Genomic DNA, 20,732 nt, shown 5'->3' with positions numbered 1-20,732 from the left:
CTCTGCATGGATGGCCACACCACCACATTACACCTACCTTCCACTGCCCCCACTTAACAGCTTTAGGACTGAACTATTCAGGAAGAGAAGGGAAGAAGGAGCACTTTGCATGTATTTTTTGATGACCCAGATTGTCATTCTCATAAACAGGTAAAGTGCCCCCTTTCCCAATCTCCCTTCCCTCTTGGAGTCCCCTCTAAGTGGACAATGCCAAAGGCTAGACCTGCCATGCCAGCGCCTGTTGGCATCTCCTGTACACTTTTTTTTTTTTTAACATGGGCAGGCACCGGGAATCGAACCCGGGTCCTCGGGCATGGCAGGCAAGCATTCTTACCTGCTGAGCCACCGTGGCCCGCCCTCCTGTACACTTTTGCAAAATAGAGCAAAGCCTGTGGTTTCCACAGGAGGAGGGAGGCGTGGGGCTTATGAAGTCAGTAGAGCAAACGAATAGGCTGACGCCTTGAGGAAACAAAGTCCAGACTTCTTGGAAACAAGGTGGACACCGCCCTGTGTACACCCAGGTCTCTAATCTCAGAGACCACTGGTCAGGAAAGCTCTGCAGAGACTTGGAGGCAATGATTTTTTTTTAATTAATGTTTTTATGGTAAACCTTAACAAACAAATGTACAAACTTTCTTTTTTTTCCCCCTCTCAATTTTATTGAGCTCTATTCACACAACACGCCAAGTATACAATCACTGGCTCACAGTATCACACAGCTGTGCATATATCCTCATGATCAATTTTAGAACATTTTCATTCTCCAGAACAGAGATAGGAATAGAAAATAAATCCCAAATCCTCCCATACCCCTTATCCACTCCACCCCTCAATTGTTGACCCATCATTTTGGTGTAGTAAATTTGTTACTGTTGGTGAAAGAATATTAAAATATTACTATTAACTATAGTCCATAGTTTGTATTAGCTATGTTTTTCCAATATATCCTTCTATTATTATTATTTTTTTACATTTGTAGTAGTTCATGTGAGAACTTATTTACATACATGACTTTAAACAACCACTTAAAATTAAATTCACCTTATTATGCATTACTATTACTTATAATCCCAATAAGGAGCCACCATCACCTCTATCCATTCCCAGACGTTTAAGTTCAAACTTGTTAACAATTCTGTACATATTTGGTAACCACTCCCCCTTCTCTAACTTCTATTTATCTCTAGGTACCCTATATTCTACATTTTAAGACTCTTAATTTACATGTTCCAGTTCATATTAGTGAAATCATAGAATATCTGTCCCGTAGTGAGTGGCTTATTAAACTCAGCATTGTGTCCTCAAGATTCATCCATGTTGTCATGTGCTTCAGGACATCATTAATTCTTACTGCTGCATAATATTCCATCATATGTATATACCACATTTTGTTGATCCACTCATCTCTTGACGGACTTTTGGATTGTTTCTATCTTTTGACAATTGTGAATAATGCTGCTATGAATATCGGTTTGCAAATATCTGTTTGTGTCCCTGCTTTCAGCTCTTCTGGGCATATACTGAGTGGTGGAGTTGTTGGGTCATAGGGCAACTCAATATTTAGTTTTCTGAGGAATCACCAAACTGTCTTCCACAGTGGCTGATCCATTTTACGTTGCCACCAGCAGTGAATAAGTATTCCTATTTCTCCACATCTTTTGCAGCTTTTGTATTTTCTTGTTTGTTTAACAGTGGTCCTTCTTACAGGTGTGAAATGATCATTCATTGTGGATTTGATTTACATTTCCCTAATAGCTAATGAAGATGAATATCTTTTCATGTGATTTTTAGCCATTTGTATTTCCTCTTTGGAGAAATGTCTATTCATATCTTTTGCCTATTTTATTTATTGCTATTTTTTTAGCCAACAAAACAAAACAACATACACACACGAACATTCTTTTTTTTTTTTTTTTTTTTACATGGGCAGCACCAGGAATCGAACCTGGGTCCTCAGGCACGGCAGGCCCACCCACACGAACATTCTTAACATATGAACATTCCACACTTGGTATACAATGAATGGCTCACAATACCGTCACATAGTTGTGTGTCATCACCATGATCATTTCTTACAACATTTGCAATACTCCAGAAAAAGAAATAAAAAGAAAAACTCATACATACCATACTCCTTACCCCTCTCTCTCAACCACTAGTGTTTCTGTCTACCCAATATATTTTAACCTTTGTTCATCCTATTTTTTTTATTATACCCCTTACCACTCCCTTTCATTGATCACTGGTAAATTTTTTGGGGGGCAGGGGCAGGCACTGGGAATCGAACCTGGGTCTCCAGCATGGCAGGTGAGAACTCTGCCACAGAGCCACCATCGCACCGCCCTTCGTACAAAAATTCTTGGCATATAAACATTCTATACATACTGTACAATCAATGGCTTCTATATCATCACATAGTTGTATATTCATCACCATGATCATTTTTTTGAACATTTATATCACTCCAGCAAAATAAATTAAAAAAGAAAAAAGAAAAACTTATACATACCATGCCCCTTACCTCTCCCTCTCAACCACTAGTATTTCAATCTACTCAATTTATTTTAACCTTTTCCCCCTATTATTTGTTTATTTTTATCTGTATTTTTTACTCATCTGTCCATACTGTAGATAAAAGGAGCATCAGACACAAGGTTTTCACAACCACACAGTCATACTGTAAAAGCTATTAAGTTATACAATCATCTTCAAGAAACATGGCTATTGGAATCCAGGTCTTCCTCCAGCCCCTCTAATACACCATAAACTAAAAAGGGATATCTATATAATGCATAAGAATAAGTTCCAAGATAATCTCTCAACTCGGTTTGAAATCTCTCAGCCACTGACACTTCCTTTTGTCTCATTTCTCTCTTCCCCTTTTGGTCAAGAAGGTTTCCTTTCAATCCCTTGATGCCAAGACACAGCTCATCCCAGGATTTCTGTCCCACGTTGCCAGGGAGGTTTACACCCCTGGAGTCATGTCTCACGTAGAGAGGGGGAGGGCAGTGAGTTTGCTTGTCGTGTTGGCTGAGAGAGAGAGGCCGCATCTGAGCAACAAAAGAGGTTCTCTTGGGGGTGACCCTTATGCCTAATTTTAAGTAGACCTAGCCTAGCCTTTGCAGGGATAAGTTCCAAAGAAATAAACCCCAATATTGAGGGCTTGGAGGCCAATGATTTTACCCTGTGTTTAAGCCCCACTTTTTGAGATCAAATTAATTGATCCATTGTTATTTATAGAGTTCCTGCTGTGTGCCAGGCACCATGCTAAGTGTTAGATGTCTGGTGACTAAAACAGGTGACCCTTGCCGCTTACAGAGTAAGGGAGACACAAATAAGATGTGTTTCTGGCGCTCAAATAATACTTAAGGAAGGGATTAACTGGGTGGTTGGGGGAGGGGGGAGCGTGCCTCAAAGAAGAAGGATTATTTAAGCCCAGACATAAAAGAGGAGGAGGAGGTAGCCAGACTGAAGGGAGAGCCAGCCTACATACAGATCACATTGAGAGTTTAGACTTTAAAAAGCTAATGGAGAGGGTGGGCCACAGCGGCTCAGCAGGTAGAGTACTTTCCTGCTGTGCTAGAGACCTGGGTTCAATTCCCGGTGCCTGCCATGCAAAAATGGAGAAAAAAATAAAAACCCAAGGAAAAGTCAATGGAGAAACCACCGTAGGACTTTGAGGAAGGGTTCATTGGAAAGATCTCTCTGTCTCTTCAACATCGTTTTATCTCAGCCCAAATGGAGGCTGGGGTCTGCACGTTTAAGGCAGTTGCTGTAGAATAGTGTTTCAATTCAAATCTTTTTCATTATCATGCCCTCTAAGGGGTCATTTTTTAAGAAATTTTTCTCCCTCTTTGCCCAACCCGTCACTTCTTCCCCATGAAATTTAAATACCGCAGTTATCCCACACATCTGCTTCTATGGCCCTTTGCGGAGCTGCACACCATTATAATAGCTTGAAATATCTTTGTCCTCTCAGGAACCAGGTTTTTTGCCCCCTTGGGGGCTGTGCGTGGGAAATACATGTTCTAGAACTACGATGGCATGTTCTGACAGCCATAAGGAGTCCTGGCAGCTAAGATTTTTAGAGCCACTGATAGAGTCAGATACACATTTACTGTGTCCCTGGGAAGCTTCTGGAGCATGCTGGGTTTCTTCATTAACCCGCCAGATCTTCTTATTGACCTTTCTTGTCCAACCAGGAACTGGAGGCTGAAGTTCTCACCCAACCAGACATGAGACAGAATTGGCCCGGCTTGTTTTAGTCCACTAGGAAATGGGTGAGGTGGGAGGGGAGGGGAGGGGAGGCAAGAGAGACCCTCTCTCACAGGCCAGCCCAATGGAGGTTCAGCTATCGGAACAATAAGCATCCAAGGACTCCTCCCCCATCTCATTTTTCTCAACTTCTAATCTCATTAAATAATTATGGGTGCCGGTCAGAGGCCCAGGATGTCAAGGATTAAGATGAGAAGGAAGTGGCCTCCTTCTCCCCGGGTTGGAGATACCAACCCAAAGATGGCGGGAAGCCAAAAGGGGTTGGTGCCAGCAGCCCTCGGAACACTGGTTCCCGTGGTCAAGGTTAAGTGAGCTCCCCGCCCCGATTTATTTCGCAGTCTATTTGTAAATCATTCATTTCTGCTTAGATTGTCAGATGCTCCCCTGATCCCCAGACCAGCTACCGTTTTTCCAGAATGTTCTAAAGACCCAAAGTAGTGCTGGGGTTGATGTCAGTTGCCCAACTGGGGTTATATTCCAGTTTGTTGTAGCAACACAGCGAAGGAACAGCTGGCTGACCCTGTTCAAAAACTCCTTTTGTGTAAGAAGAATACAACCATCACAAACGAGAAAACTCAAAAAGGAAGTAAATACGGGAAAATATCCAAACAGCCATAATCAAAGACATGCAGATTAAAGCAGTGAGATATTTTTTAATATCCAACAAGGAAAGGTTGTAAAACAGGGTAATAAACAATACGGGAATGGGGGTGCAGGCAGGAGAGGAAACCACTGCAGCCTTTCTGGAAGGTTCTTCGGCATTACCGATCTCCAGCTGTAAACATTTTCATATTCTTCAAAGCATCAGTGACATTTGCAGGAATCTATCCCAGGAAAATAAGCTGATATGTGAACACAATATATATGCAAAAATATCCATTGTCATGTTTTATATACTAGAAAAAAATGTAAACTCTCCAAACATCTATCAATAATTAGATTATAATACATGGTGCAGTTGTTAAGTGTGAAGTTTATGAACGTTTTAATGGCATAGGGATGTTTACGAATTACTGGTAAGTGGTATATTAAAATTAGTTATATTTTAATTGTGTCGAGAGATATATTGGACTTAAAAGAGAGAAATATGTCTCAATGGTGACAAAAGTTGCCTCAAAGTATGGGTGGATTTTTTTTTCTTTGGTCTGGTTGTTTACATTTTTAAAAAATTATCTCCAAATTATCTATACCAAGCAGGGAGACCAGACCCTCTCAGAGGCTAGAGGATTAAAAAAGGAAAAAGGCAAAATTGGCAGCAGACCTGGCTCATAGGATGCAAAGCTCTGTGGGGAGCCACCAGGCTGTTTGGCACCATAGGAACCCCCGAAGTCCAGGCCACTTTCCTACCTGTCACCCCATCCCTGACTCCGGTCCCTGAAAAGAGCCCAGGGCAGGGACAGCCTGGAGCCCCCCGACCTTGGAGCCTTGCTGCCTCCTGGGTCTCCCGTTCCTTGGGCAGGGGTAATGGGGAGCTTTCTGTAGGTGCCTCAAGCCTGATACCAGGAAGCCCTGTTTGAGGCCTGCTCCCCACGCCCCACTTGCAGGTGGGGTGTCTCTGGGGATGTGTCTGATCTCCGGTTCCTCCTCTCTAAACTCTTGGCTAGCCCCCTGGGCACTGCAGTCATTCCAAGTCCCGTGTCTCGGCCAGGCCAGCTCTGACCACTATGAGACACAGCCTCAGCGGTAGAAGGGACCCCGGGGTGGGGGAAGGGGAGGGGGTGCCACTAAGAGGCCCCAGGGAGAACCCAGAGGAGGGGCTGCTGGGACCCCCGCCTTCCTTTGGGGCTCTGGGGCAGTGGGGAAACGCTGCAGGTGTCGCAAATACTCCCTTGAATGACTCGCCCTGCCACCTGCCCCTCGCCACCTCCATTCACCTTTTCCCACCCATGGCCTTCTCCTTTCAACAGAGCCAGAGAAGGCCTTTCCAAGAAGGACGTGCAAGAGAAGAGAGAAGAAATTGCTCTTCAGCAGATGGGAGCCTCTCCCCTTAAAGAAACCATCTAAGTTCAGTAGCAGCCTGGCACTGGCTCGTGGCCTTCTCAGCCCCGGATGCTGCCAAGTCCAGCCAGGGGCCACTGCCCCATGCCAGAGTCCCCACACATGGGCTGCTGGGAAGGAAACCCCCGATCAGCAGAGGTCTATGTACATTACAAATATATAGAAAGTGGGGAGAAAAGTGTGTCCCAAGGGCCCCAGGAGGGACTGTTTTCTGTAGCAATAAAAGGTCTGTTTTCCTTTCCCATCCTTGCAGCTGCCCTTTAAAAATGTCTCTGTTCCCTGTTGTTCCACCTGAAAACAAGCTGGGTCTTTGTGGAGTTAGGGTGACACCTGTGCCACAGGGTCAGCCCCGAGCAGCCCTGCCCCTCCTCTCACGGAAGAAGGCTTATCCTCAGAGAAGCTTCCAGAACTCACTCCGCACCACTCATTTGTCATTTACTCTCTCCTGTCCTGTTGTACGAGAAAACTTTTTTCTGCTGTGTGTCTGACTTACCTCCTTGACTGGCAAATGTCTCCTTGACCAAGGCCGCGCTTGATGGCCTTCGTTGCCCCAGGGTCCCTGACGTGAGTCTTGCAGAGACCCAAGAAGTCAATGAATAAGTGATGAAGCCAGGCTTGGTCAATGGGTAGAGACCTTTACCCTCCATTTGCCTTCCCAGGACAAGTACTTTGCAGAAATGGGGTGGGGCTCGGTTCCCAGGAAGTCTTACAGAGGGGCGATCCCTGGGAGAAGGGGAGAGCACCGGATCCCCTCTGACCTTAGACCTATTTCCCTCGATGTTGGGGGCGCATGCTGCGTCCTTGACCTTGGCCATCACCGGGAATTCTGATTAGAGTCACAAGGGTCTGGATTCGAATCCTGGCTCCTTGGGTGACCTTGGGCAAGTTCCCTGGTCTACTGCCTTCCTCCAGGAGTTGCCAGAGCATCAAATGAGTTCAGTACTCACCCCCCTCGAGCCCACGGAAAAGCACAGTAGAGGCAAAAAGTGGGAATATCATGGTTTGGACAAGAGCCACCGAGACCTGCCATTTCTCCAGGTCGGTCTTTCAGCAGCTCAGCCCTTGGAACAGGGGTTCATTGTCACTCTCAAGGGTTGTCCCAAGGACCTGGCATCGAAGTCACTAATCCTCATTCCCTCCCGTGGATTTAACCTCCCCTGTTGCACACGTCAGGGAGCATCTGTTAGCAATCCACGATGTGAGCTCTCTGCTTGGATTTGTTCTCAGCCCACACCCCTCAACAGATCAGAACGTTGGAAATGGGGAGAGTACTGCCTTGTCTCACTTGGGAAGGTTACCTCCTCCAGGCTGCCCTCCCAGACCTCCCCTTGGTGCCCTCTACACCCCACCCCTTTGCTCTTTCCCAGCTGTCTGCTGCCCTCTCCTGGCAGCTCTCTGAGGACAGGGTTGGGTCCGCCTGGCCTTTGTCCCGCACCGAGGCCAGCACCTCGGCAGGTGCTCAGGCCACTTTGCTGAGCGAAGGATGACCGAGTCACAGGGATGGCGAAAGCGGCCTGCAACTTCCAGACGCCAAGGGAGGGGGCAGAAAACCTCAATGGGAGCCCTGGATAGAAGATCAAGATTTTGTTTGCGTTTTAGAAGCGCAACTGTCATCAACACCAGTTTGTGGGGGTTGTTTTTGTTTTTGTTTTTGTTTGGCATGTACAGCCTCCGGGAATTGAACCCCATCTCCGGCATGACAAGCAAGAACTCTAAACACCAATTTGTTTTTACTTTTGGAGTAAAAAAGGTGTCCTTAGTCTGGCATGGGTCCAGGCTGAGAACCGCTGATCTTGGAACAGTTTTCCTAACCAGCAAGAGAAGTCACGTAACTTAACCCAACAAGTAGGGTTTACTATAACCATGAAGCCCTAGTTGGTGGGTCCATTACCATGGGGTTAGTAAACTAGTTCGACTTCCCAAGACAAACAAACTATATCCTTTGAAGGGAGCAAACCCAATTTTCCATACAAACCTTCTGACAAATGAAGTTTCCTACAACAGCCATGAACACTCCTGGGGCTCCAGGTCACAGGCCTCGGAGAAAACCATGGAATCTTTGATTGCTCTTCTCCTTAGCAATCCACGCTGGTCAGGAAGTGTTCAATGAAGGCACATTCCCGAGGAGGAGACACAAGGCTTAGACAGGACTCCACTCGGCCCAGGCTCTTTATTCATTCTGCTAACTGGCATACAGCTTCCAAGCGTCCCTATTGCACATCGGAAGGCATTGACCAGCCAATGTGTGGCATTTTCAAAAGCCCTGGGACATTCCAGCCAATCCTAAAGAACACCTAGGGCGTTCATAGAAGATTCTAGAAAGGTTCCAGGCAGCAGGGTAACTTTCCAGAAACCTACAACCTCCAGATGGGTCCCTGGACCAGATAAGTCCTGAAATGCAGGGGGCCCAGCCTCTTCAGAACATCAGCTAGTTCCATCCCCCTACCCCATATTATCGACACCCCTTTCCAAGTTGAAAAATTTAGAGAGGGCATAGTCCAAATACCCCTAACAATTGGGAGAAGGATCAAAAGAGAAGCTATAACAGAAAAGATAGAATTTAACAAATGGCTATGACTGCTGATTTATTTTTAAGTCTCCAGTATCTTAGAACAGATAGAAGTAAAGACCTAACATGGTGGAATTGTAACCCATACCAGACTCTGAAATCTGTGCTACAACTATTTGTTGCAATGTGCTTTGAAGTTTATTGCTGTATTGTATTTATGTTATTTTTCACAAAAAAAAAAAAGAAAAAAAGTTTCTTCTAGCCTCCAGTGTTTTGGAGCAGCTAAAGGAAAAATCTGAAATAGTGGAGTGGTAGCCCATAACAAACTCTGAAATCTGTTCTGTATCTACTTTTTGAAGTGTATTTTGAAATTCATTGCTTTTTCTTTTCTTTTCTTTGTATATATGTTATATTTAACAATTAGAAAACTTAAAAACTAAACGCCCCGTGACAACAGTCTTCGGCATCTCTAGGCTTCTACAGAAGCAAGAGTGGACCTTGCGGCCGGAGGGCAACGTCTCAGCCCATTCGTGCAGGGGGACTGCGGGGGCCGGCTGAGTTGAAGGCTGCCGTGTCCCGGGTCGCTGCAGCTGTGCAGCCTCAAAGGGAAAAGGGAACCGAACTCTGCTCGATGGCTGGAGCTGCAAGGCCGCGGGGCCGGTCCCGGAAGACGCCTTCCACCATGCATCTGGTTACATTTTCGCAGACTCGGGGGGGGGGGGGGGGGGGGGGTGCAGCGCGGTCTGGAGCCCGGCGCGGGAGGGATGGGAGAGGGCGCGAGGCCCGGCCCTCGCGCGGATGGCCGTGGGAAAGGAAGGGGCAGCGGTGGAATCAGCGGGCCGGTGGGCCCCACACGGCCAGGCAGCGGGTGCCAAGGGCGGGAGGAACCGACTCGGACGGACAAACCCAGCAGGACGACAGGACCGCGGGGCTCGGTGCCCTGCCAGCGGCTGCTGCAGGAGTCGGGCTCTAGCTGGAGGATTCCACCCCCTTTAAAGAGAATGTTTCATTATAACGTCAGGGAGAGGGGAGGAGACCAAAAAAAAAAAAATCCCTTTTAAAATAATTAACCCTTTCCACTCTACTCTTTTCCTTCCCGTGACTGGCCCAGGTGACTGGAATTTGTGTGCAGCAAGCAAGAGCTGGAAGGGGCAGGAGTACCAGGGGGAGTCTAACCTAATGCTTCTTTGGCTGCAGGATTGGGGCACTTATGGATTTTGGTGGTAATGATTACGGAAACCATTGCTGGTTTAAAACTGTTATGCACCCCAGAAGAGCCATGCTTTTTTTTTCTTTTTGTCTTTTGCATGGGCAGGCACCGGGAGCTGAACCCGGGTCTCCAGCACTGCAGGCAAGAACTCTGCCTGCCGAGCCACCGTGGCCCACCTGAGCCATGATATTTTAATCCAATCCTATGGGGGCAGACCTACTGCTGGGTGGGACCTTTTGATTAGGTTGTTTCCATGGAGATGTGACTCCGCCCATTCAAGGTGGGTCTTAATCCCCTTCCTTAAAAGTCCTTTAAGAGGGAGACATTTGGAGAAAGCACACGTGCGTGCGTGGACGCAGAAACACCCCAGAAGATGCTAAGCAAGGACCCAGGGGAACTGAAAGAACCAGAATCTGGAGAGAAGCTAAGAGATGAAATTCGGAGTTTGCCTTGCAGAAGTTTGAGAAAGGACCTACAGAGACGCTAAGGGAAAACCTGCAGAACCCAGAGAAAGCCACAGGAATCAGAAGCTGAAAGCAATGGAATCAGGAGCAAGGGCCAGCAGACACCGGCCATGTGCCTTTCCAGCTGACAGAGGTGTCCCAGATGCTGATGACCTTTCTTCAGAGTCCAGGTATCATCCTGTTGATGCCTTAATTGGGACATTTTCATGGCCTTAGAACTGTACAATTGTAACCTAATAAATCCCCATTGTAAAAGCAAATCTGTTTCTGTATATTGCGTTCTGGCAGCTTTAGCAAATCGAAACGTGCAGTGATGATTCCTAAGGTAAACCTGGTGTGGTCCATGCGTCAGGGACTGGGAGGTGTTCTGAGATGGTACAAGTTCTATAAAGAAGGAATCACTGGGCCGCCCAGCGAAGGGTCCAGGTAAGACATGGGAAAATGGACATCATGGTTGCTTTAGGGACGGGTCCTGGGGACAAGGGGCCATCGGAGAGCAGCAATCCCGGCTAGAGAGAAAGGGAGACCTTAGATCTGGAAGGCTAGGGGTGGTGGCAGCGACCATGAAGCTCAGCTCTTGTCCATAAGGCAACTGGCCAGTTTAACCCAGACTGCCACCACCCTCAACTTGACCACTGCCCAGTGGAGAATCTTAATCTGAGACCTCTCAACAGCCACCAGCCCAGGAGGGAACAGCCCCCACTCGAGATGACAGGCCAGGAGGAGCACTAGCTTGTCCTTTCAGCCTCATCCTGTTATTATTGGACTGGTTTTGTACATTTTTCAGAAGCTCCAGATTTTTCTAAACACATCACCAGGGGTGGTAAGGGGTAATCGTATTGCCCTGGTGGGGGGTGGGGCCGGTGCTCATAGCCTTGGTGCACCTGGATTCACGAATATTTATCGCTGGCCTGGTTCCAGATGGGAAGCTGGGCTGGTTACCCTACTGGGAGACAGTGTGGTCTGTCTCATCGGATGAAACAGATTTGGTCCAAGCTCCTCTCAGTCCAGTTAACTGAAGCATCCAATGGGTTGGCCTGAGCTTGTTGGCATCTTCACCTGGATCTATGAATGGTCAGAGGGTGGGGCTGTAAGGGAACAGCCCTGCCCAGTTGCCTGAGAACCCTGCCTGCACCCACACAGGCCTGAGCTCACCTGAGTCTTGGCAGGACACCTGGAGACAAGAGGACAGAGGCCCGGAAGGAGCTGCTACGAGGCCACCACCCACTCTGCTGCCTACCTTCCCTGGGAGCCTGTCATGGGGGAGTTTCCCACGGCTTCTGGGTTCTGATGACGGCTTGGGCTTTCCATCCCTAATCTAAAGCCACTTCACCGCCTTCTAGAATTGTGGCCATGGACACAGGTCATCCTTTTTGGTATGCAGATTGAGGACACAGGATGCTGACACTCTGAGCTGCTTCTCCTTTCTGTAATATAAATACATAAATGATAAACTCTAAATCTGAAAGTGGCTCATTGTGTCCTTTTTGCACTTTTCTGTATATTTATTTACTTAAGTATTCTTGTTGTAAACCTTAAACAAAAATACAAACATTCTTGACATACAACCATTCTATACACAGTGTACAATCGGTGGCTCACAATATCATCACATAGTTGTGTATTCATCACCATGATCATTTTTTTAAACATTTACATCACTCCAGAAAGAGAAAGAAAAAAGAAAAAGCTCATACATACCATGCCCCTTACCCCTCCCTCTCATTGACCACTAGTATTTCATTCTACTCAATTTATTCTAACCTTTGTTCCCCCATTATTTGTTTATTTTTTATCCATCTTTTTTACTCATCTGTCCATACCGTCGATAAAAGGAGCATCAGACACAAGTTTTCACAATCACACAGTCACATTGTGAAAGCTATATCATTACAGATTTTTGAGTGTTGATCTTGTAACCTGCCACTATGCTGTACTCATTTATTAGCTCTAGTAGTTTTGCTGTGGATTTTTTGGGGGGTTTCGACATATAGTATCATATCATCTGCAAACAGTGGGAGTTTTACTTCTTCCTTTCCAATTTGGATGCCTTGTATTTCTTTTTCTTGTCTAATTGCTTTGGCTAGATCTTCCAACACAATGTTGAATAGCAATGGTGACAGGGGACATCTTTGTCTCGTTCCTGATCTTAGGGGGAAAGCTTTCAGTCTTTCCCCATTGAGGATGATGTTAGCTGTGGGTTTTTCATATATTCCTTTATGTTGAGGAAGTTCCCTTCTATTCCTATCCTTCAAAGTGTTTTCATCATGAAAGGGTGTTGAATTTTGTCAAATTCCTTTTCTGCATGGGCTTAGATGATCATGTAGTTTTTCTGCTTTGATTTATTGATACAGAGTATTACATTAATTGATTTTCTTATTTTGAACCATCCTTACATGCCTGGAATAAATCCCACTTGGTCATGGGGTATAATTCTTTTAATGTGCTGCTAGATTCGATTTGCAATCTAATTTGTTGAGGATTTTTGCATCTATATTCATTAGAAAGATTGATCTGTAATTTGCTGGTAGTATCTTTGTCTGGCTTTGGTATGAGGGTGGTGTTGGCTTCATAGAATGAGTTAGGTAGCCTTCCTTCTTCAATTTTGTTGAAGAGTTTGATCAGGATTGGTACTAATTATTTCTTGAATGTTTTGTAGAATTCACAATTGAAGCTGTCTAGTCCTGGACTTTTCTTTTGTGGGAGCTTCTTGATGACTGATTCAATCTCTTTACTTGTGATTGGTTTGCTGAGATCATCTATTTCTTCTCCAGTCAATGTTGGTTGTTCATGTCCATTTCATCTGTGCTGTCTAGTCTATTAACATATAGTTGCTCATTGTATCCTCTCACTACCTCCTTTATCTCTGTGGGGTCAGTGGTTATGCCTCCTCTTCCATTTCTGATTTTATTTATTTGTATCCTCTCTCTTCTTCTTTTTGTCAACCTTGCTAAGCATCCATCAATCTTAGTGATTTTCTCAAAGAACAAACTTCTGGTTTTGTTGATTTTCTCAGTTGTTTTCATGTTCTCAATTTCATTTATTTCTGCTATAATCTTCGTTAGTTCTTTCCTTTTGCTTGCTTTGGGGTTAGTTTGCTGCTCTTTCTCTAGTTCTTCCAAGTGAATGGTTAATTCCTCGACTTGAGCTCTTTCCTCTTTTTGGATATAGGCATTTAAGGCAATAATTTTCCCTCTCAGCACTGCCTTTGCTGCATCCCATAAATTTTGGCATGTTGTGTCTTTATTTCCATTTGCCTTGAGATATTTAGTGATTTCTCTTGTAATTTCTTCCTTGACTCACTGGTTATTTAAGAGTGTGTTGTTGAGCCTCCACATGTTTGTGAATTTTCTGGCCCTCTGCCTGTCATTGATTTCCAACTTCATTCCTTTATTATCTGAGAAAGTGTTTTGTACAATTTCAATCTTTTTAAATTTATTGAAACTTGATTGTGTGACCTCGCACATGGTCTATCCTTGAGAATGATCTACGAGCACTTGAGAAAAAGGTGTATTCTGCTGTTGTAGGGTGTAATGTTCTGTACGTGTCTATTAAATCTGGTCCATTTATTGCATTATTCAAATTCTGTTTCTTTACTGATCCTCTGTCTAGATGTTCTAGCCATTGATTAGAGAGGGGAATTTAGCTATTATGGTAGAGGAGTCAGTTTCTCCTTTCAGTGTTCGCTTCATATATTTTGGAGTACTCTGGCTTGATGCATAAATATTTATGATTGTTATGTCTTCTTGTTCAATTGTTCTTTTTATTAATATATAGTGTCCTTCTTTGTCTCTTTTAATTGTTTTACAGTTGAAGTCTAATTTGTCGGATATTGGTATAGCTACTCCTACTCTTTTCTAATTGTTATTTGCATGAAATATCTTTTCCCAACCCTTCACTTTCAACCTATTTTTGTCCTTGGGTCTAAAATGAGTCTCCTGTAGACAGCATATAAATGGATCCTGTTTTTTAATCCATTCTGCCAATCTATCTCTTTTGGTTGGGAAATTTAATCCATTAACATTTCGTGTTGTTACTTTAAAGGCAGTACTTTCTTCTACCATTTTGCCTTTTGGATTTTGTATGTCATATCTATTTTTTTTTTCTGTTTTTACCTTTACTGATAGTCTTCATTTCTACACTCTTCTCTACACCTCTCTCTCCTATCTTTTCCTATCTGCTTCTAGTGCCCCCTTCAGTATTTGTTGCAGAGCTGGTCTCTTGGTCACAAATTCTCTCAATGATTGTTCATCTGAAAATGTTTTTAATTTCCCCCTCATTTTTGAAGGACAATTTTTCTGGATATAGCCTTCTTGGTTGGCAGTTTTTCTCATTTAGAATCTTAAATATATCATACCATTGCCTTTTTGGCCCCATGGTTTCTGCTGAGAAATCCACACAAGGTCTTATTGGGCTCTCTTATATGTGATGGATTGCTTTTCTTTTGCTGCTTTCAAACTTCTCTCTCTTTTTTGACATCTGACAGTCTGATTAGTAAGTGCCTCGAAGTATATCTATTTGGATCCATTCTATTTGGGGTACGCTGCACTTCTTGGATCTGTAATTTTATGTCTTTCATAAGAGATGGGAAATTTTCAGTGATAATTTCCTCCATTAGTCTTTCTGTTCCTTTTCCCTTCTTTTCTCCTTCTGGGACACCCACAACATGTGTATTCATATGCTTTATGTTGTCATTCAATTCCTTGAGACCCTGCTCATATTTTTCCATTCTTTTCCCTATATTTTCTTTTGTGTGTTGGATTTCAGATGTCCAGTCCTCCAGATCACTGATCCTTTCTTCCACCTCTTGAAATCTATCATTGTAGGTTTTTGCTGTTGTTTTTTTATTTCATCTCTTCTACTGTGACATTCATTCCCGTAAATTCTGTGATTTGTTTTTTCAGACTTTGAATTTCTTCTTTTTATTTGCCCATTGCCTTCTTTATATCCTCCTTCAACTCGTTGATTTGATTTTTGATGAGATTTTCCATGTCTGTTCCAACATCCTGAATTGGTTGTTTCAACTGTATCTCATTTGAGTGGTTGGTTTATTCCTTTAACCGGGCCATAGCTTCAATTTTCCTAGTATGACTTGTTATTTTTTGCTGGTGTCTAGGGATTTGTTTTCCTTAATTAGTTTATCCTGGAGATTGTTTTCATTCTTTTACCTAGGATTTTCTTGGTGGATGGCTTTTTTCTCTATCTGCACTTTGACATTCAGTTCAGCTTATTCTAGACCTCTAGCATGGGTTTTGTTTAACTAATAAGAGTTTTTCAGTTCTTGTTTTACTGTTTCTTGCCCAGCATATATGGAGCTTGTACCACTTTAAAAGGATTTATGTACCCTAGAAAAAGTCACGCTTAATCCTAATCCAATCATGCGGGAGCAATCATTTCTCTTAACCCCTATTCAATAATGTAGGTTGGAAACTGGATTAGGTTATCTTCACCGAGATGGAACTCTCCCAATTGTAGGCATGAACTTTTAAGTGGAGGGAGATGTGACTCCATCCATTCCAGGTGGGTCTTGATTACTTTATTGGAATCCTTTAAAAGACGAACCATTTTTGAAAGTGCTTGAGGACTGAGAGAGCCACCAGAGGATGAGAGAACCACAGGGCCCACCAGCCAGCAACCTTTGGAGATGAAGGAGAATGCCCCTGGGGGAGCTTCATGAAGCAAGAGACCTGGAGAGGAAGCTGACATTGCCATGGTCACCATGTGCCTTTCCAGTTGAAAAAGAAACCTTGAACTTCATCAGCCTTTCTTTCTTTCTTTTTTTTTTCAATATTCAATTGATTTACAAAAGAATGGAAATATGGCCTTACCTACTCCTCAGGACTTTTTTTTTTAATTTATTTACTTTTTATTAATTAACGGAAAAAAGATAAAAAAGAAATTAACCCAGCATTTAGAAATCATACCATTCTACATATGCAATCAGTAATTCTTATCATCACATAGATGCATGATCATCGTTTCTTAGTACATTTGCATCAGTTTAGAAGAACTAGCAATACAACAGAAAAAGATGTAGAATGTTAATATAGAGAAAAAAAATAAAAGTAATAATAATAGTAAAAAAAAACAAAAACAAAAAAAACAACCAGACAGACAAAAAAAAAACAAAAAACAAAACAACAACAACAACAACAAAAAAACCCTATAGCTCAGATGCAGCTTCATTCAGTGTTTTAACATGATTACATCAGCCTTTCTTAAGTGAAGGTAACCTCTTGTTGGTGCCTTAATTTGGACATTTTTATAGACTTGCTTTAATTGGGACATTTCCATGACCTAAAAACTGTTATATTGCAACTTATTAAATTCCCCTTTTTAGAAGCCATTCCGTTTCTGGTATATTGCATTCCAGCAGCTAGAAAACTAGAACAGAGCCTCTTTTCTTTTTTTTTTTTTTTTAGGAGAGTCTACGCAGATATTATCAACTCCAGTCAGATTTTCTCAGATGAGACTGACCTCCTCTCAGGAGTAAAGAGTTACCTGCATCAGTTTTCCCTGAGAGTGAAACCCAGCAGGTTGACAGATTTTACTATGAAACCTCTAGACTCTGTGTTTTTCCTATCCTGCCCAGTGTGTGGCTTTGTCTGCCTTCAGGTCCCACCAGCATAAAGTGATGCAGTGCCTTTTAACTTCATGCTGGGGGCATGGTTGAGACAGAGGAGAGTTTGTAGGCTGGCTTTAATTGCTTCAGTTTTCCAGTCCCTGGAGTCTGAATTCCTTGAGGGAGGGATTCCATCTGAGCTGGGCCCCACCCCTCTCCTGGGGCAGGCGCAGCCTCCCAGGAATTACCTCCTTTCACCTGACCAGCCTCTTTGTCTTTCAGACAAGCTTAATTCCACCCTTGCCTGGGGCAGTTGGAGCCTGAGAAGCTTTACAATTCTATCTAATGAGGGTTCTGTGTGGGATTGTAGCTGGTCCAGCTTGTCCAGGCTGGTGTACACTGTGTGTCCAGTCACCAATATGGCCCCAGCAGTTGTTCTGTACTGTTTCTGGCTATTTACTAGCTGCTCTGAAGGATGAACTAGATTCCACACCTCGCTAAACTGACATCTTGGACTCATTGTGTCTTTACCAGTCAAATGAATAGGGCCCTGGCCTTGGGCCTTGTCTCACCCTGTGTGTGTCCTCCACAGCAGCCCATGGTTTCACCTTTCATTTCAACCAGAGCTCAGATGAAGAATTTGGAATTATAATTTTTGGTTGCCACACAGCTTTCATCACGACAGCCCCAAGCCGGAAAGGGATGATTAATTTCTAGGTCCTCAATAAATTTTGGTAACTGATTTATGGAATTAAGGCCCAGGAAACAATGGACCTGGTCCTGGCACAGTGGGATTGATGGTGCTGTGCAGGTTTGAAAGGAAGTATGCTCCCTAGAAAAGTCATGTTTTAATCAGAATCCCATTTCATAAAGGCAGAATAATCCCTATTCAATACTGTATGTTTGAAACTGTAATCAGATCATCTCCCTGGAGGTGTGATTTAATCAAGAGTGGTTGTTAAACTGGATTAGGTGACGACATGTCTCCCCCCATTTAGGTGGGTCTTGATTGGTTTTTTGGAGTCCTATAAAAGAGGAAACATTTTGGAGAATGGGAGACTCAGAGAGAGCAGAGAATGCTGCAGGATCACAAAGCAGAGAGTCCACCAGCCAGCGACCTTTGGAGATGAAGAAGAAAAACGCCTCCCGGGGAGCTTCATGAAACCGGAAGCCAAGAGAGAAAGCTAGCAAATGACGCTGTGTTCACCATGTGCCCTTCCAGATGAGAGAGAAGCCCTGACTGTGTTTACCATGTACCTTCTCACTTGAGAGAGAAACCCTGAACCTCATCGGCCTTCTTGAACCAAGGTATCTTTCCCTGGATGCCTTAGATTGGAAATTTCTATAGACTTGTTGTAATTGGAACATTTTCCCGGCCTTAGAACTGTAAACTAGTAACTCATTAGATTCCCCTTTTTAAAAGCCATTCCGTTTCTGGTATATTGCATTCTGGCAGCTAGCAAACTAGAACAGGTGCCATCCTGACCAAAAGGAGGAAAAGAAGTATAACAAATAAGGTATCAGTGGCTGGGTCTAAAGAGAATCGGGAGGCTACTCTGGAGGTCACTCTTACACAAGCTCCAGTTAGACATTGCTACCTACTTGCCAACCCCCAACCAGGACCATTCCTGCCAATCCTAAAGAAGACCTAGGGCAATATATAAGATTCTCCAAAGGTTCCATGCACTAAAGTAACTTTCCATACCAAAGTCTGAAGTCTGTTCTACAACTGATTGTTGTAGAACTGATTGTTGTGCTGTGCTTTGAAATTTATTGCTTCTTTTTGTATACAGTTATTTTTCACAAAAAAAAGGGAAAAAAAGTCAATTGTGATAAAACAAAACAAACAAAAACAGATTCTACAAAGTTCCATGCACTAGGGTAACTTTCCAGAAACCTACATCCTCCAGATGGATCCGTGGACCAGATAAGTCTGGAAACCTAGAGGCCCAGCCTCTCCAGAACATCAGCTAGTTCCGTCTCCCTACCCCATATTAGTGACACCCCTACCAACACCAAGGGGTTGGAATGGGCATAGCCCAGATAGCCCTGGGGAGTGGGAGGGATCCGGGGGTGGTGTTGGAGTTGTGCAGAGAAGGTAGGGTTTAACAAGTGAGTCCGATTGCCGGGTCATTGTAATAATGTTTCCTAAAGTCTCAGTATCTTGGAGCAGCTGGAGGTGAAGACCTAAAATTGTGGAACTGCGGCCCATGCCTGGCTCCGGCATCTGATCTGCAACTGATTGTGGTGCTGTGCTTTGAAGTTTGTTGCTTTTTTGTATATGTGTTCTTTTTCACAATAAAGAAAAAAAGTCAATTGTGATGATAAAAAATGTATTTATTCCTTCTAGCCTCCAATGAAGGAATAGAAGGGAAAATCCGAGACGATGGTATGGTAGCCCATGGCAAACTCTGGGATCTGTCCTGTACCCACTTGTTGAAGAGTGCTTTGAAAATTATTGCTTTTTTCCTTCTTTGCGTTGCTTTGTATATACGTTACACAACAAAAAAAGTTTAAAAAAAAAAGGACCCAGGACGCAGAGTGGAAGGCTTCCACCTCAACAGCTCACATGACATGCGTAGTCCTCAAAGCAATATTCACATAAGAGGGACACTGTACTTCCTTCTCTGGAGCAAATGAGGTAGAATCGTATAGTGGCGCTGGACAAAGGCCCACGTGCTCTTGCCCAAGAATCCACCAGAAGAACGAGGCAAGACGGACTGTTTAAGAGACCAAGAGAACGCATGTGGAGAAACCTCTGTGGAAGGTGGCTGGAAGGGGATGAGGTGGAGAAGTTTGGAGTTGCTCCACACCATGGGACGTGTGAAACTTCCAAATCCAGGACCCCAGGGCATCCCCGCTGGCCAGGCACCTGGACCAGTGGCTCCTGGGTCATAGGTGGTCTTGAGGATGGAGATCTGCTAAGGGTCTTCAGCGCAGGGAACAAGGACGAGAAGTCCAGGTGGCACCTAAGAGGCTCCTAGCTCCAGCCTCAAATCACAGTCCCCATTTCCTCTTCCTCATCGAGTCTGGGCACCCATACCTGCCTCAATGGGTCGTTGTATGAGCTGGGGGTCATCAACTCTCCAATTGGGACTGAGGCAAGGCACATCTAGAGCTGAGGCTGACTCTTCAAATGATTTTTTTTAATTCTCTATTTTAATTGAGATATAACCTACTTTGCTCAAAATTTTAAGTGTATGGTTTGATAAATTTTTGCATGCATACAGACATATCCAAATACCCAGCTTGAGATACAGATTATTTCCAACACCCTAGAAGGTTCTGTTGTACCCCTCCCAATGATACTGGTCCTCAGATATAGCTACTGTTCTAACCTCTAGCACTATCAATTGGTTTTGTCTGTTTTTCAATTTCATATAAGTGGAAGCATACCATATGTATTCTTTGGCATCTTGTTTTTTTCCCAAGCAACTTAAAAGCTTTGGGATGACTCCCACATGTTATTATGCATACCCAGAGTCTGTCTTTTTTCAGTGCCGTGGAATATTCCATTGTATGAATGTACCATAGTCCATTTATCCAATCTATTGTTAAAAAACATTTGCAGTTTCCAGAACATTCTTGCACATGTCTTTTGGTGGACAAAGGGATTATTTCTGCTGGGTATATGCTCAGGGGTGGAATTGCTGGGTCATAGCATGGCCCCAGCTTCTGCTACATACTTCTTTAAAAGGACTGTATCAATTTCCA

At 43.9% G+C, this 20,732-nt stretch overlaps 1 protein-coding gene across 1 annotated transcript in view; it reads left to right on the top strand.

Moving 5' to 3' along the window:
- The window catches only part of LOC143646623 (solute carrier family 22 member 20-like), a 28,322-nt gene extending 21,932 nt beyond the window's left edge, over window positions 1–6,390 (top strand). The window contains 1 exon segment of the mRNA XM_077115755.1: window positions 6,183–6,390. Within this exon segment, the coding sequence (XP_076971870.1) occupies window positions 6,183–6,279 (97 nt within the window). The 3' untranslated portion in view covers window positions 6,280–6,390.
- The last annotated feature ends 14,342 nt before the right edge of the window (window positions 6,391–20,732 follow it).

Source organism: Tamandua tetradactyla, chromosome 9, assembly GCF_023851605.1.
Source record: "Tamandua tetradactyla isolate mTamTet1 chromosome 9, mTamTet1.pri, whole genome shotgun sequence".
NCBI classification, from domain to species: Eukaryota; Metazoa; Chordata; class Mammalia; order Pilosa; family Myrmecophagidae; genus Tamandua; species Tamandua tetradactyla.
The sequence above is the reverse complement of the archived record's forward strand: the minus strand, read 5'-3'. Positions and strand labels throughout refer to the sequence as shown.